The sequence below is a fragment of the Talpa occidentalis genome, unplaced genomic scaffold (assembly GCF_014898055.3).
Source record: "Talpa occidentalis isolate TD23 unplaced genomic scaffold, MPIMG_talOcc4v2.1 talOcc4.15, whole genome shotgun sequence".
NCBI lineage: Eukaryota > Metazoa > Chordata > Mammalia > Eulipotyphla > Talpidae > Talpa > Talpa occidentalis.
Genome location: NW_023601543.1, coordinates 53,697,084 through 53,710,482, shown reverse-complemented (window position 1 = coordinate 53,710,482; position 13,399 = coordinate 53,697,084). Strand labels below are relative to the sequence as shown.

The following is a 13,399-nucleotide window of genomic DNA, read 5'->3' as shown; positions in this document are numbered from 1 at the left end:
AGTTAATTTTCTTAAATCTCTGAATCTACAATAAACTATGTTGCTATTAGTCATGTTCAAATTAATATTCCATTCTTCCCTTTCTAGGAAAACCACCAGGAAAGCAAGCCTTCATATTTGGGGAAAGGTGCTCACTCTTTCTCTGGAACCATCTTTTCCTTAGGGAATTAAATCTGCCCTAGAAATGCCTTATCTGAAGGGAAGAGGGCACTGGAGGGAAGGTAGAGGCAAGGACAAGTACCTGGCCTGGAGCTCCAGGGAGCGCTGCTTTCCTGACACCAGGAAGGTCCGAGGCAGATTGAGGTTAGAGCTTTCCTTTAGCTGAATAGAGGGAGAAAGAGGCTCAGTGAGGCATACTGAGCTCACAGAACTCTTGCCCTCTGCACTCATGCATTCAGACTTGAAGTCAAAGTCAGCATGACTTTGATTCTTCCCAGCACTTAGACCTCACACCAGCTCCCCATTTTCTACCTCCTAATACTCACCTCCATGCCATCTACATCAATGCGTGCCCGCACGCTAAACTTCTGGCCAAGGAGCCGCAGCCTGGGCACACAGTAAAGGAGGCGGTCGTTGAACTAGAAAGGAAAAGGTTGGAATATGTGTGCAGAGGACCTGGAAGGGGTGTGGCCCAGCTCCCTACCCTTATGGGACTCCTGAATCTTTATTGCTAGAGATTCAAGGCAATAGATGGAGAAAACTCCATCCAGATTAGGCACAAAGATTGCAAGCAAAAAGCTTAGGCATAGAAGTCACTTCAGTTTGTTGATCTTGGGCAAGTCACTTCTCTCTAAGTCTTAGTCACATCATGTGTAGAGAAAAAAATTCTAGTGTAGGTCGTGAAGACACAATGAATTAGTTGAGGAAAGAGTGGCCAGCAGGAGGTACAGTCTTGAGTGAATCTCAGGTCAGTGTGTGTGTATGGTGGAGTGGGCTTGGTGTACCCACAAACCCATAAATAGCACTTACTAGTATGAGGTATCGGTCTTGAGTGGTCCCATTCTTCGCTGAAAGCTTAAGGATGTGGCCTTCTTTTATGAGCTCTTTGGTGGGGCTGACAATGTCTTCCTCACCCCCTAGCAGCTCATATACCTTCAGCAGCTTGTGCATTCGTTCCTGACAGAAGATAGTGAGCAAAGGCAAGGTTGAAGTGCAAGCCTCCCCTCAAATGTCTACAAGTCATAAGCCCCCTGGGAGAGATATACCACAAGTTAGTGGCTAAAGAAGAACCTTAGGTAAGGGGGTCACTCACCATTTTGCGGATGGCAGCGTTGGAGTGTTCTGCTGCAGTGGCTATCAGCTCAAGAGACTCTGAGGGCACAATGAGAGACTCTGAGGGCACAATGAGAGTTCAGATGGGGGACTAACACAGAAAGACTCTTGGGGGATTTCTTTCCACTTTTAATACCTCTTCCTGTCTTGATCACACCCTTCCCAACCCAGAAATCATCAGCTTTAAAGATGTACATAGTAATATCATTTAAAATCAGAAACTGTGGGCCTCCCTGGTGGCGCAAGGGGTTAAGCAACCTACGAAGCTGGCCGCAGCCACTGCAGCATGAGTTTAATCCCGGCCAGGGAGCTACCCACATGGCGCAGCAGACCTCTCCTGACTTGCCCGTTGCTCCCCTCAGCAGTGTGTTTCAGTTAATCTGCCTACTCTGTTCCCCACTCTGTCTCTGGTGAATCCTCTCACCCCCCACACCTCTGGCCTGTACCCCAGCTCCTGTATGCATAAATAAATAAATCTTTAAAAAAAAAAGATAAAATCAGAAACTGTGTCAATGCCGCAGAGCAGAATCGTAGTACATGGACTAGTTGGCAGTCAATAAACCACAATTTTACAAGATTATTATTATACTTAAAAGTAACAACAATAGCTATATATGTAAATAAAAGAAAACATATCCATGTTTTATAAGTTGCCTCTGAATGTAGGACTAGAGGTGATTTTTTTACTGTCTTTAGATTTTTCTATATTTTCCATATTTTTGACAAAGAACATGTCAGAAAAGTCATATAAAGAAATAAAGATGATCCTACTCTTTGTCTCAATAATTCTGATTATGTGAATCTATACACTTTCTATGTACAAATACACTAATTTGTATGTATGAGTAGGCATGGGAGTCACTTCTGTTCGGTGACCTTGGGCAAATCTCTTCTCTCCAAGTCTTAGTTACACCATGTGTAGTTCGTCTGTAGTGTGTGTGTCTCTCTCCACACACTATAAATCCTACCCATACTTGAGGCCCAACTGTAGCTGCAATGTACCCCACTCTTTGTCTGTATGGTGCTAGATCTTCCCACTCAGAGAATGCCTTTCTGTTGCAGTGGTGTTTGTAACAGTATCAAACTAGAAATAAAAATGCCCAATGCAGAGGTTCAGTTAAATAAATTAATGTGTATCCATGTAACAGAATAGTAAACAACCTTTACAAATGTTGCTTATGTACGGTTTTTCACAATCTGGGAAATGCTCAAGAATTTTTTTTTTTAAGATTTATTTATTTATATAAGAACTGGGGTATAGGCCAGAGGCACGGGAGGGTGAGAGAATTCACCAGAGACAGAGCGGGGAGCAGAACTGGCAGACGGACTGAAGACACTGCTGAGAGGGGCAGCAGGTGAGACAGGAGAGGTCTGCTGCACCATGTGGGTTTCTCCCTGGCCGGCCAGGAATCGAACCCGCGCTGCAGAGGCTGTGGACAGCTTCACAGCTTGGCATTTAACCCACTGGGCCACCGGGGAGGCGCTATGCTCAAGATATTTAAAGAAAAGAGGAGGACACAAATTTATATATACTGAATGTCAAATCTGCAAATGTATGAAAAACACTAGCAAGAGTATACATGTCAAAATGGTCCTCGTACTTATTCTCTGGGGACCTGTATCACAAGTGATTACTTTGTTCTTTCCTGTAATATCTGTATTTCCCATAGTGACCAGGTATCATCAGGAAAAAACTGAAATAAGTCCCTCTATCTTTCCACACACTAACAAATCCTGCCTATACTTGATGTCCACCTGTAGCGGCACTGTATCCCACTCTTTGTCTGTACGGTACTAGATTTTCCTACTCAGAAATGCCTGTAATGGAGGCACAGCTGCCTCTGAAGAGGATTCATATGGTTGGCAAACCATGTCTTGTTTTCCCAGGAGGGTTTTTGTCCATGATCTGTCTTGGAGCTCAATATCTGTGGCCCATTTCAGCTCAGGCCATTCGGGTGCCAGTTTCTAAGCTGTCTTCTGCCTTAGCTGCCTGAGAGCACTTTCTCTCATGTGACTTGCTGTCATTCCTTTGCACAGACCTGTCAAATGCTCTCCTATGCCTAGAGGATAAAGACCCAGCCCTTTGGCCTGGCATTCAAAATCCTTGGTGGTCTGGATTCTGTTGACCTCCCCAGCTTTCTCTACTTGCACCTACCTACATGCTATGATTGTTTAGTGGTTAGAACTCTGTGTTGTTGTCCACTAACTCTGGATTAGTTGTCCATCTCCCTTCATATATTCTGGCTTGCTCCATCTGGCCAACTGTTACTCAGTCTTCTGGATTCACCTCACCTCCTCCAGTAAGCCTGCCCTGAGTTCCGAGGCTAGGTTAGGGTCTGGGTTCCTAGATTCCCCTTTGCTGGCTCTGCCCATTAGTCACACTGTGTGTTCATTGTGCATTTACATATCTGTATCTGTATCCTTCAGTAGATTAAGAGCTCCCTCAGATGGGGTCAAGGTCCTATCACCCTCTCCAGGGCTTCCCAATAAATGGTTTCTATAAATTAGCTCCTTCAATCTTTACAATAATCCTATTAAGATAAATGTGATTGTGCATTTTTTGTACAATGAGGCAGCAGAATTGATATCAGAACTGGGACTGCTCTCCCAGCTGCCCTTTTTCCTATACATTCAGTATGTCCCCCATCCCAGGACAGGGGTCGTGGAGGTAGGAGGTGCCCAGGGAAGATGATAGGAAAAAGGCTCTGGCAAGCTGTGGGCATATGAAGTGAGGCCTGTGTAGGCTGCTGCTGATCTTAGAGTAGAGGCTTTGCTAGCTATCAGGAACTCTGCCTATGGACAGCTTATATGGGGTATAGACTGGCATTTCTGGGTGTTCAGTGTATGTAGGCTCTGACTGAGGGGTCAGTGCGGGGATGTCAGTCCAGGGTTTCACTTGGCATTTCAGGCTAAGGAGTGAAGAGTGGGGGAACTTGGTGTATGGGCTTGGTCTGGAAGCTTTGGTCAGACCTATACTGGGGTCGTGATTTAGCCTTTGGTCTTGGGTTCAGGGTAAGCAGTTAAGGTCAGGCGTTTCACCTATCCTTGCTTGAGGAGCCCAGTCTAGGGTCTAGGTTCCAGAGTTCAGTCTGGGAAATAGATAGTAGGGGAGTCAGTCTGGGGAACTAGAAGAATGAATCAGTGGGACTCAGATCTGGAGGTACTTTCTGGGGCTCTGCATGGGGATTTTAGTCTGAGGGGTAAAAAAAAGGGAGGTCAGCTTAAGATCTTTGGCTGAGGTGCCTAGTGAGCAGATCTCTAGTTGACTCTCAGAGATTTCATTCTGAACAGCTCAGAAAACCAGACTGGGAAATTTTTTCTGGGGGTTTGATTTTTGAGCTCAGTGTAGGGAGCTCAGTTGAACAAGGTTCACTCTGGGTTCACTCTGGGGTCTTAGAGTTGAGATTAGTCTAAAACAGAACCTAAGTTTGATGAACTCAATCTAGGGCTGATTCTTAGGGGCATTCAATATGGAGGGCATGAGCCAGTCCATTCAGGGATGAAAACAGCTAACGTTTAGCCTTTACCATGTGCCATGCTAAAAGCTCTACTTGAATTATCTTACCTATCCTCCAAACAACTTCATGAGGTAGCTGTCATTATCATTCCCATTCTATACATGAGAAAATTGAGGCTGAGCAGTTTTCCCAGAGACACATAGTGGGTTGAAAATAAAACAACAAGGCCTCGCTGGTGGTGCAAGGGGTTAAGTCTCAGCACTATCAAACTATCACCAGCCACTGCAGCACTAGTTCAATCCCCGCCCAGCCAGGGGGCTAACCCACATGTTGCAGCAGACCTCTCCTGTCTTGCCCACTGCTCCCCTCAGCAGTGTATTTCAGTAGATCCATCTGTTCTGCTCCTCACTCTATGTCTGTTGAATCCTCTCACCTCCCGTGCCTCTGGCCTGCACTCCCATTCTCGTATGCATAAATAAATAAAAATAAATCTTTTTTTAAGATTTATTTATTCATGCATATAAGAACCAGGGTACAGGCCAGACACGCGGGAAGGTGAAAGGATTCACCAGAGCCGGGAACAGAACAGGCAGACTGACTGAAATACACTGCTGAGGGGAGCAACGGGTGAAACAGGAGAGATCTGCCATGCCATGTGGGATTCTCACCAGCTGGCCGGGAACAAACCCGCACTGCAAAATCTGTGGACATCCTCACAGCACTGCGCTCAACCGCCTGTGCCACCAGGGGAGTCCCTACTAATAAAAATAAATCTTAACAAAAAACAGCACTCTATCTCAGGCCCAGTTATACTGGCAGCTCACTTTAAGTTTATTTTTATTTTATTTTTTTTAAAGATCATGTATTTTTTTTTAAGATTTATTTTTATTTATTTATACAAGCACTGGGTACAGTCAGAAGCGTGGGAGGGTGAGAGAATTCACCAGAGCCAGAGCGGGATGCAGAGCAGGCAGAGGGACCGAAGTACACTGCTGAGGGGAGCAGTGGGCGGCAGGAGAGGTCTGCGTGCCATGTGGGACCCTCCTCCGGTGGCCAGGGAGCAGCCGGGGATCGAACCGGCGCTGCTGAGGCCGCGGGCAGCTTCGCAACTCAGCGCTCAACCGCACTGGCAGCTCACTTTGAGGGTATAGTCCAAGGAGCGCATTTGGGGAATTTCAGTTTAGGAATGTCATGCTAGGAATCCAGTGTGGAAGTAAAATTGTAGAACTCAGTCCTGGAAGCTCAATGTGGACATGTGATTCTGTGGAATTGTGGGCCATGAGATGGGAGACCTCTTCGGGGGACCCCATTTTGAGGGATATAAAATGTGGAGACTCAGTGAGGCAGTGAGATGTCCTTCCCAAGTCTGAGTATGGGTTTTAGTCTAGCGGCCTAGTAATCTCAATCTGTGAATCCATTATCTGGGAAGTAGAAAACAGGATACTCAGTCTGGGAAGTCAGTCTGGGAGTTGAGACTGGGGAGTTCAACCTTGGAGATTGGCCTGGGTAGCTCAATTTGGGGGATAAGCTAAGCCAATAGTGTTAGGGCTCAGTGAGAGGGATGGAAAATAGAGGTTTTCAGTCTAGGGAATTTGGGTTAGGGAAAACACTCTGAAGCTCAGTCTGGGCAGCTCAATCTTAGGTTTCCCTTTGGAATTCACACTGAGGAACTTCCTCTGGAACTGAGAGCCCTGAGAGGGACCCCACTCTGAGAGCTCAGGGTGGGAAAAGCATTCTGGAGATCAAGTCTGGGAACCTTAATCTGGGGGAATGAGTGTGGGGTGATCTATGACTGGGAACTTAGACTGAGTTTAGCCTGAGAGCTCAGGTTAGAGATGTCATGGGGTTCATCCCCTGGACTCAGCCTAGAAGGCTTTTTCCAGGGGTTTAGTTCATGTAGTTCATCCTAGTACCTGAGTGGAGAGTTGCATCAGGGGGAGGTATGAGGTACTCTGTTTACATATATCTGTAGAGTTCAGTTCTCAAAATTTCTATAGTTTTAGTTCTTGGGAAATGAATGACTCCCCTTAGGGGGTAATTCTGGGCAAACTCTGGGATTCCAGTTGTAAAGTTCAGACTAGGGGACTCCTTCTGAATATTCTGTCTTGGCACTCAGACAAAAATCTCAACCTAGAGGTTCATCCTGGGATCTTATTCCAGAGCTTCAATGTAGCCCTTTCACTTTCGAAATCCTATTCTGGCTCTCAATTATGTGGTAATGTAAGGCTGACCCTGAGGAGTTAAGTTTTGTCAGGGAGGGCAGCAGGTGTGTGCACTCACTTTGGGCGTCCTTGCTGTCCGGGGAGCCGTGGGGCAGCTTTAACAGATAGTCCTTGAGAAGCAGCTCATATCGAGGGATGCGCTGCACAGGTTCCAGCATGTGGTGCTGTAATGTCAGGTTGCCACAGGCTTCCTCCTTCTGTGACAGGCAGAAGCAGAGGGGCTCAGGTCTAGCCACAGATCCTCCTACTGGGTCTTTGGGGACCTTGCCCTCCTAGTCTACCTCATCCAGGTTCACTGCTTACCTGCACTTCATGGATGATCACTTTAAACTGGGTGGAACGTTCTGTCCAGGTGTTGACTAGCTCCACAGCCCGGTCAAAGTTCTTCACATACTCGCCATACATCTTCAGGAAGGGTGCCAGCTTCTGTAGGATGTCTCCAATGCGTGGGTAACGGTCCCTGGAGTGAAAGCAGGGTCTGAGATGGTCCTGGCTATCCTTGTCTTGTATCCTTATCTTCAGGCCCAGACAGGCTGCTCTCATTTCAGTCCTGGAAATCTACTTCTCAGTCAGCTCCTTTTGAAATGCTGCTTATGTTATAGGCCAAATAGGCCAAGAGGCTTAATCTGACCTGAGACCACAGCCTGGGCTGCCAGCCTCCCCAACTCTGCCCTGCTTAAACACATGGTTTGGGGTACCTGATCTGACCTCAATGCAAGTGCCACTTCATACTTACTGATTGTGTGCCCAGCCTTGTGTTAGGTGTTTCTAAGGACAAATGAGTCACACTCAGTTGAGACCTGAGAGAGTCACTGTCTGGTAGGGGAGGAAAAGTGATGAGGCCTGGTCACAATCCTCACATTTCACTAGACCTAGTACTCATGCTCACTGGTTGCAGTATGCTGAGGTAGACATAGGACCAGGCCTGGTCCCAGCCATCATGGATCACTGTGTTGGGTGAGTTCACTAGCCTCCTCAGCCTAAAACCTTAAGCTGAACTCCCTATTTTTTACTCCTCAGACTAAAATCCCCAGGAAAAGCCCCAGAGCCATGCTCAGTTCAGCCTTCAGAGGACACAGCCAGTTGTGGAGATGTAGGAACTGGCTTCATGCCAGCTTTGTGTGCTCATAGTCTAGTAACAGTGACACACTTTATCCTGTGGGAGTAAGGAGTATGGCATTGATTTCAAGCAGGAAGTAATAAGATCTTATTGTTTAGAAAGACCATTATGGCAGGTGGCATAGACTCTAAAGGATGGACTGGATGAGAAGCGTCTGGAGGCCAAGTGACTACCTATAAACCCTGCCTTTTACTTTAGGACTCTCATCTCAGGAATTACCTCCTCCCTGAATTCCTCTGTAACGCCCATGCTAGCTTTGTTCCATTTGTCTGGTCTCCCACAGTCTCCTATTCTCAGCTCTAACATAGCACTGACAAAAAATAACAATAGCTCATGTTCAGTAAGCATTTATTACATATTGGGTGCCATGGATCAACTCATCTAATCCTTAAAACAACCCCTCAAGGGAAATTATTGTTATTACCCTCATTTTATAGATGAGTGCTGCACCCCCGCCTGCAGTGACCTTCAGGGCTAATGGCTGTTGCCATGGTCCCTGAGGTCCGGCGTGGGCAAGGAACCATGCGCGCAGGGGGAGAACAGCAAACTCCCTAAGATGCAGAGAAGCCGAATGCCTGCCAAGAAATAATGACCACCAGAAGCTGCCACAAAGATGATTAAAAGAAATGCTGACCACCTGGAACCTTATCTCGCTTTCTCAAGGCCCACAAACTTTATTCTGCTACAACTGTCTTTCTAAAATCTTTCCTTTTTCTGGTCATTGATTGCTAATTAAAAAACATACGTAATTTAATAATTAGGCTAATGCAAATGAAACATTACTAAACACTGTGTTATAATAGAATTGTTGGTTTAATAATCTTTCTATGTGCTTAACTTTAGTACCTTTGATATTAACTGCATTATAATATAAATTTACCTATGACAATTAATTATGAGTAAACATAAGTAGGTAATAGTAGTAGTAGTTAGTACCAGAATATAGAAAGAGTTAATAACCTGTCCAATTAGGAATGAGGCTAGGTCCAGGTGTAACTTCGGACATAAATCACTGCCCTGTCAATTAAGCTAAGCCTATGAGCAAACTGATCTCTTTGATGTTCACTGTTCCTATGCCTTTAGAAAAAACATATATATACTGACCACTAGCTTAATAAAAGTGCACTCAGATTTTCACTCTCTTGAAGTGTGTCTGTGTGTCATTTATTCATCGAATCCCTGACTACCCTGCGCAATCTCTCAACCCTGAGACGGCCTCATCGTCCATCGCTGTGCTGGTCCGCGGCAGATGAGGAAACTGAAGCACAATAATATAAGAAACTGACTTAATGTCACAAAGATAGCAAGTAGCAGAGCTGGAGTTTGAACCCAGCCAATTTGGCTCTTGATCTCACACTCTTAAGGGCTAAGCTCATTGGCAATTAATTTGTGTCTCAATTTTTTGAGACCTGGTCGTGTTTAACATTATATTGGGAGGGCCTAGAAAGCAGAGCTTGGGGCTGATTCTTTTTGTGAAAGGCGGTAAGAGGAGAGGGCAGCCAGGAATGAACTCTCATGCACATATCCAGCTGGGGTTGACAGGCAAGTGGACAAGACAGTGTGCAGCCTAGATCTGGGGCCCCTCACCATTCCTCCATGCGCTTCTCTAGCTCAGGCAGCAGGAACTGCTGGTGGAAGCAATAGATGGAGCAGATGTTAGAGAAGATACCGTGGACAACATCAGCCGGGAAGGAACTGCGGTTCCGAGCTTCTTCCAGCAGCCGGGCACAGAACACCTGTGGGGCAGGGCAGTAGTACTCAACCAGCTGGGCCTGGGGCTTGACTGAGGAAGGGGAGCTTGCAGGTGAGGGCAGTGGTTGTGGGCAACTCTGTAGAGCTCTGAGCAGCATTTGTCTTGAGACAGGGGAGAGAGTGAATAGAGTTAGGCTTATATGTAGAATTGGATTTTAGGTTGTCAACATTGGGACCCGGAGGAGACACTGGAACAATAAATCAGGATCAGGGTCAAAGTCAGAATTAGATTCAGGGTCACAAAGCAGGTTGAAATTAGATCCACTCATTTAACAAATATTCTTGAGTGCCTACAGTATGCCAGGAACAGTCCTAGAAGCTAGGATAGAGCATTGAACAAAGCAGACAAAAGTCCCTATCCTCAGAATTTTAGTGGATTTGGGGTCAGAAACAAGATCACAGTTAAAATGAAGTGCATGGTCTGGTTCACAGGCAGGAGTAAATTCAGGATCTGGGTCAGAGCTGCAGTCAGGGTTGGTGTCCCCCTTGAGTATTCCAGGATTAGGAATGAGGGTTGGTACAAAGATCAAGCATGGGATCATAATCAGAGTTGGCTTCAGGGACAGAATAGGGGTTAAGATCGGAAAGGGACCTTACCAACTCTAGATTCTAGCCCCAGTGGTAGAGTTGGACTCAGGCCCTGGTACTTCCTCTTTAGCACTCACTTACCAGGTCCTGGCACCCCAGGACCCTTGAGGGGCCATTCACCTGATCCAGGAGATGAAGCCTGGAAACGTAGGCCTTCTCAGTTTGCAGGAGTTCATTGGCAATATGGAACACCTTCTGCTGCACAGTCAACTGGAAAGGAGAAGAGGCAACTGCTGATCAGTCATCCTATACCCTAACACTCACCCAAGCCCCTATAATTCTCAAAACAGCTCTACTACTACAGTAAGCTCAATTTTAGCCCAAGATAACCTCACCCCCACTTGTAGACCCATAGGCCACCAACTTCATCCTTGACTCACCAGTGTATTATAAAGTCCACCCCTCGATTCTGATGACATGTACCCCCTTACTCAGCTACTCATTCACCCAGCTGTTGTCCTTTAAGTGTAAGTTGTCCTTTCAGTGTAAGTATGTGAGCCAAGAAGTCAGACTTCCTGGGTTCAAGTCCTAGCTCTGCCATTCATTAGCTTGCATATATTGTGTAACTGCTCTGTATTTAAGTCTCCTCATCTCCAAATACAGATAATAATAGGATCTAAATCCATTTGCAATGAGACAAACATAAATAAGACAGAGCTGACTGCAGGTTAAATAGTCTGCAAATGCTCCTTATTATTCAACCACTCAGTTCACTTTTAGCAAAGGCCTGCTGAGTACCTAGGATGTAAGGAAAACACAAAAGTATAAAAATGTATTAAACTCATTGCCTGTTAGCACAGTTCATTGGATACATGTTTTCTGAGTCCCTGGCCTCAACCCCCACATTGGAGTTGGGTTCTGGGGGAGCACGCATTCTGGCTGTGACCTAACTCAAGTGCAAGGATGCCTTTGGAAGCAACGCCAGGCTGCCAGGACACAGAAAGGGGTTCTTCCTGCCTTTATTCCCACAGCCTCAAGTTCTTGGAGGACTCTAGCTCTGGCGCCCTTCTGAAGGTAAGGAAGTCTCTCTGACTCTGATAGCCTTTCCTTTTACAAATAAGGAAACAGAAGTTTGTGGTCGGGGAGCAGAGAGAGAAAAGATTTGCCCAATATCACATAGCTACCAAGTCATGGGATTTTCCAGCTGGAACAGGACATTAAAGATCCCCATCCAGGATGTCCATCTTCAAGATGGAAAAATGAGGTCCAGCTAGTGATTCTCTGGTGAGAATGAAACAACTTTCCTAGTGGATACCTAAAACTACATGGTCATTTTGGTAGTCAGTGATTGAAGGGGGGTGGACAGGAGACTACGGAAGTTAAACATTTAAAGTGGAAACAGAAACACTGAACTAGAGGGAAAAGCAAGCATAAAAACCAGGCTCCTGGTTTCTCCACATGGTCCTTTCTCTTGGTGTACATGAATTAGTACCTCCACAGACTCCTGTCTCTCCATCAGGGGCATCGGGATTTCTCTGTCCTTCTCATCCTCTTCCTCGTCGTCCTCCTCCTCCAGATCACTATCAACCTCCTGGGAGCTAGGCCGGTGGGGGTCAGCCAAAGCAACAGAGACACTGGCCAGGGCAGGGGGCCCAGGGTAGAGGCTGTGGCTGTGGGGCCCATCATCACTGACGAAGCAGGTCTCCTCGCTGTTGGATGGTGAGCTGATGCTGTCAATGCCACTGTCCCGGTTGGGCACTTTCTCATCATCCCGGGGCCCAGGAGCCAACAGGAACAGGCAGCGGGAAGCCTCACCCTCAGGGAGCTGGGGCACTGGTGGCTGTGGGGATGGCTGTGACAACATGGCTGGTTCTGTGGGACCTGGGCTGGGGCCAGGGGCTGGCCTATCCGAGGCGACAATCACAGGCTCTCTAAGGTGGTTGATGAACACACATAGAGACAAGGTATGAGTTTGACTAAGGAGCTTGTCTTATGACCCTCCTTCCTATGACCCTCCGCACCCTTACCCCCAGGGTCCTCAAAGGACCAGACTCACCTTTCAAATTTCTCAATCAGAGAGGACACTGCTGCAGAACTGGGGCTGGCCTCTGCCCTAGAGGCTAGACCCTTGGCCACTCGGGGGTCTGCAGGCAGTGGGCGTGATGGTGGTGGGGGGATGGGTTCAGATGAGGGGGGCATCCGGGGCATCTGTAGGTAGCTGGGCTTCGGGGGCACTGGAGAAATGGATAGGGAAGGGGGGATCCCAGTGAGCTGGGTTTGGAAGTAGCTGTCATGAACAGGCCACAAGCCCCTTCACAAACCCCCATCTGCACCTTTGCCCAGGTAGGCACAGAGCATGTCTGAGGTAAAATCCTAGTATGCAGCTAGGCCACAATCCTCTGCCCTTACACCATGATGCTTCCTGTTCTTCTAACAAGCTCTCTCCTCTGCCACTGGCCAACCTCTTCTCTCTCCTTTCCCGGGCCATTTCTCTGTCCCTCTTTTGAATCACTTACCCTGTGGCTTAGGGCCTGGTGCCCGCTTCAGTGGTGAAGGACGTTGGCTGGGGCTTTCAGTGGGGGGGCCTGGGTCTGAGCGAAGCCGCTGGGGACCTTCTGGGTGAGGCTCAAGGCTCTGACCAGGGTCAAGAGACAAGCTTTTCACCAGGATCCGGTTTCCCTGGTGTAGTCCTGCAGAAAGGAAAAACTAGGTATGGCTACTGACTTTACCCTAAAAGGGGCTGGGAGTCACATGTCTTAGAAGGCATCTGGGGTGTGGGGTTTCCCTGAGGCCCTCTCTTGGCCACACTGCTTTTCTGGGAAGCCCCTACCCCAGCCCTTAGATGGGAAGCCACAGGCTGTGGTTGGCTGTTTTCATCAATAGGCAATAGTTCTTTGTGATTAATACATTGATTCCTTGTATGTCAGTAGACATTATTATTAGGAAGTATAAGCAGGTTGCAGGTGGGAGTGACCATCCTGCAGTTTGTGGACTCATTTGCAGCTCATTTGCAGCTCTTGTTTCTATAGCTCTAGTAGTCATGCCAG

General features: G+C 47.1%; 1 protein-coding gene across 1 annotated transcript in view; it reads right to left on the bottom strand.

Annotated features, from left to right (window-relative positions):
- The window catches only part of FGD1 (FYVE, RhoGEF and PH domain containing 1), a 41,255-nt gene that overhangs the window by 10,187 nt on the left and 17,669 nt on the right, over positions 1-13,399 (bottom strand). Inside the window, 11 exon segments of the mRNA XM_037512347.2 lie at positions 242-321; positions 486-578; positions 970-1,116; positions 1,253-1,311; positions 7,011-7,149; positions 7,256-7,412; positions 9,660-9,808; positions 10,533-10,622; positions 11,845-12,283; positions 12,409-12,586; positions 12,869-13,042. Coding sequence (XP_037368244.1) covers positions 242-321; positions 486-578; positions 970-1,116; positions 1,253-1,311; positions 7,011-7,149; positions 7,256-7,412; positions 9,660-9,808; positions 10,533-10,622; positions 11,845-12,283; positions 12,409-12,586; positions 12,869-13,042 — 1,705 coding nt within the window.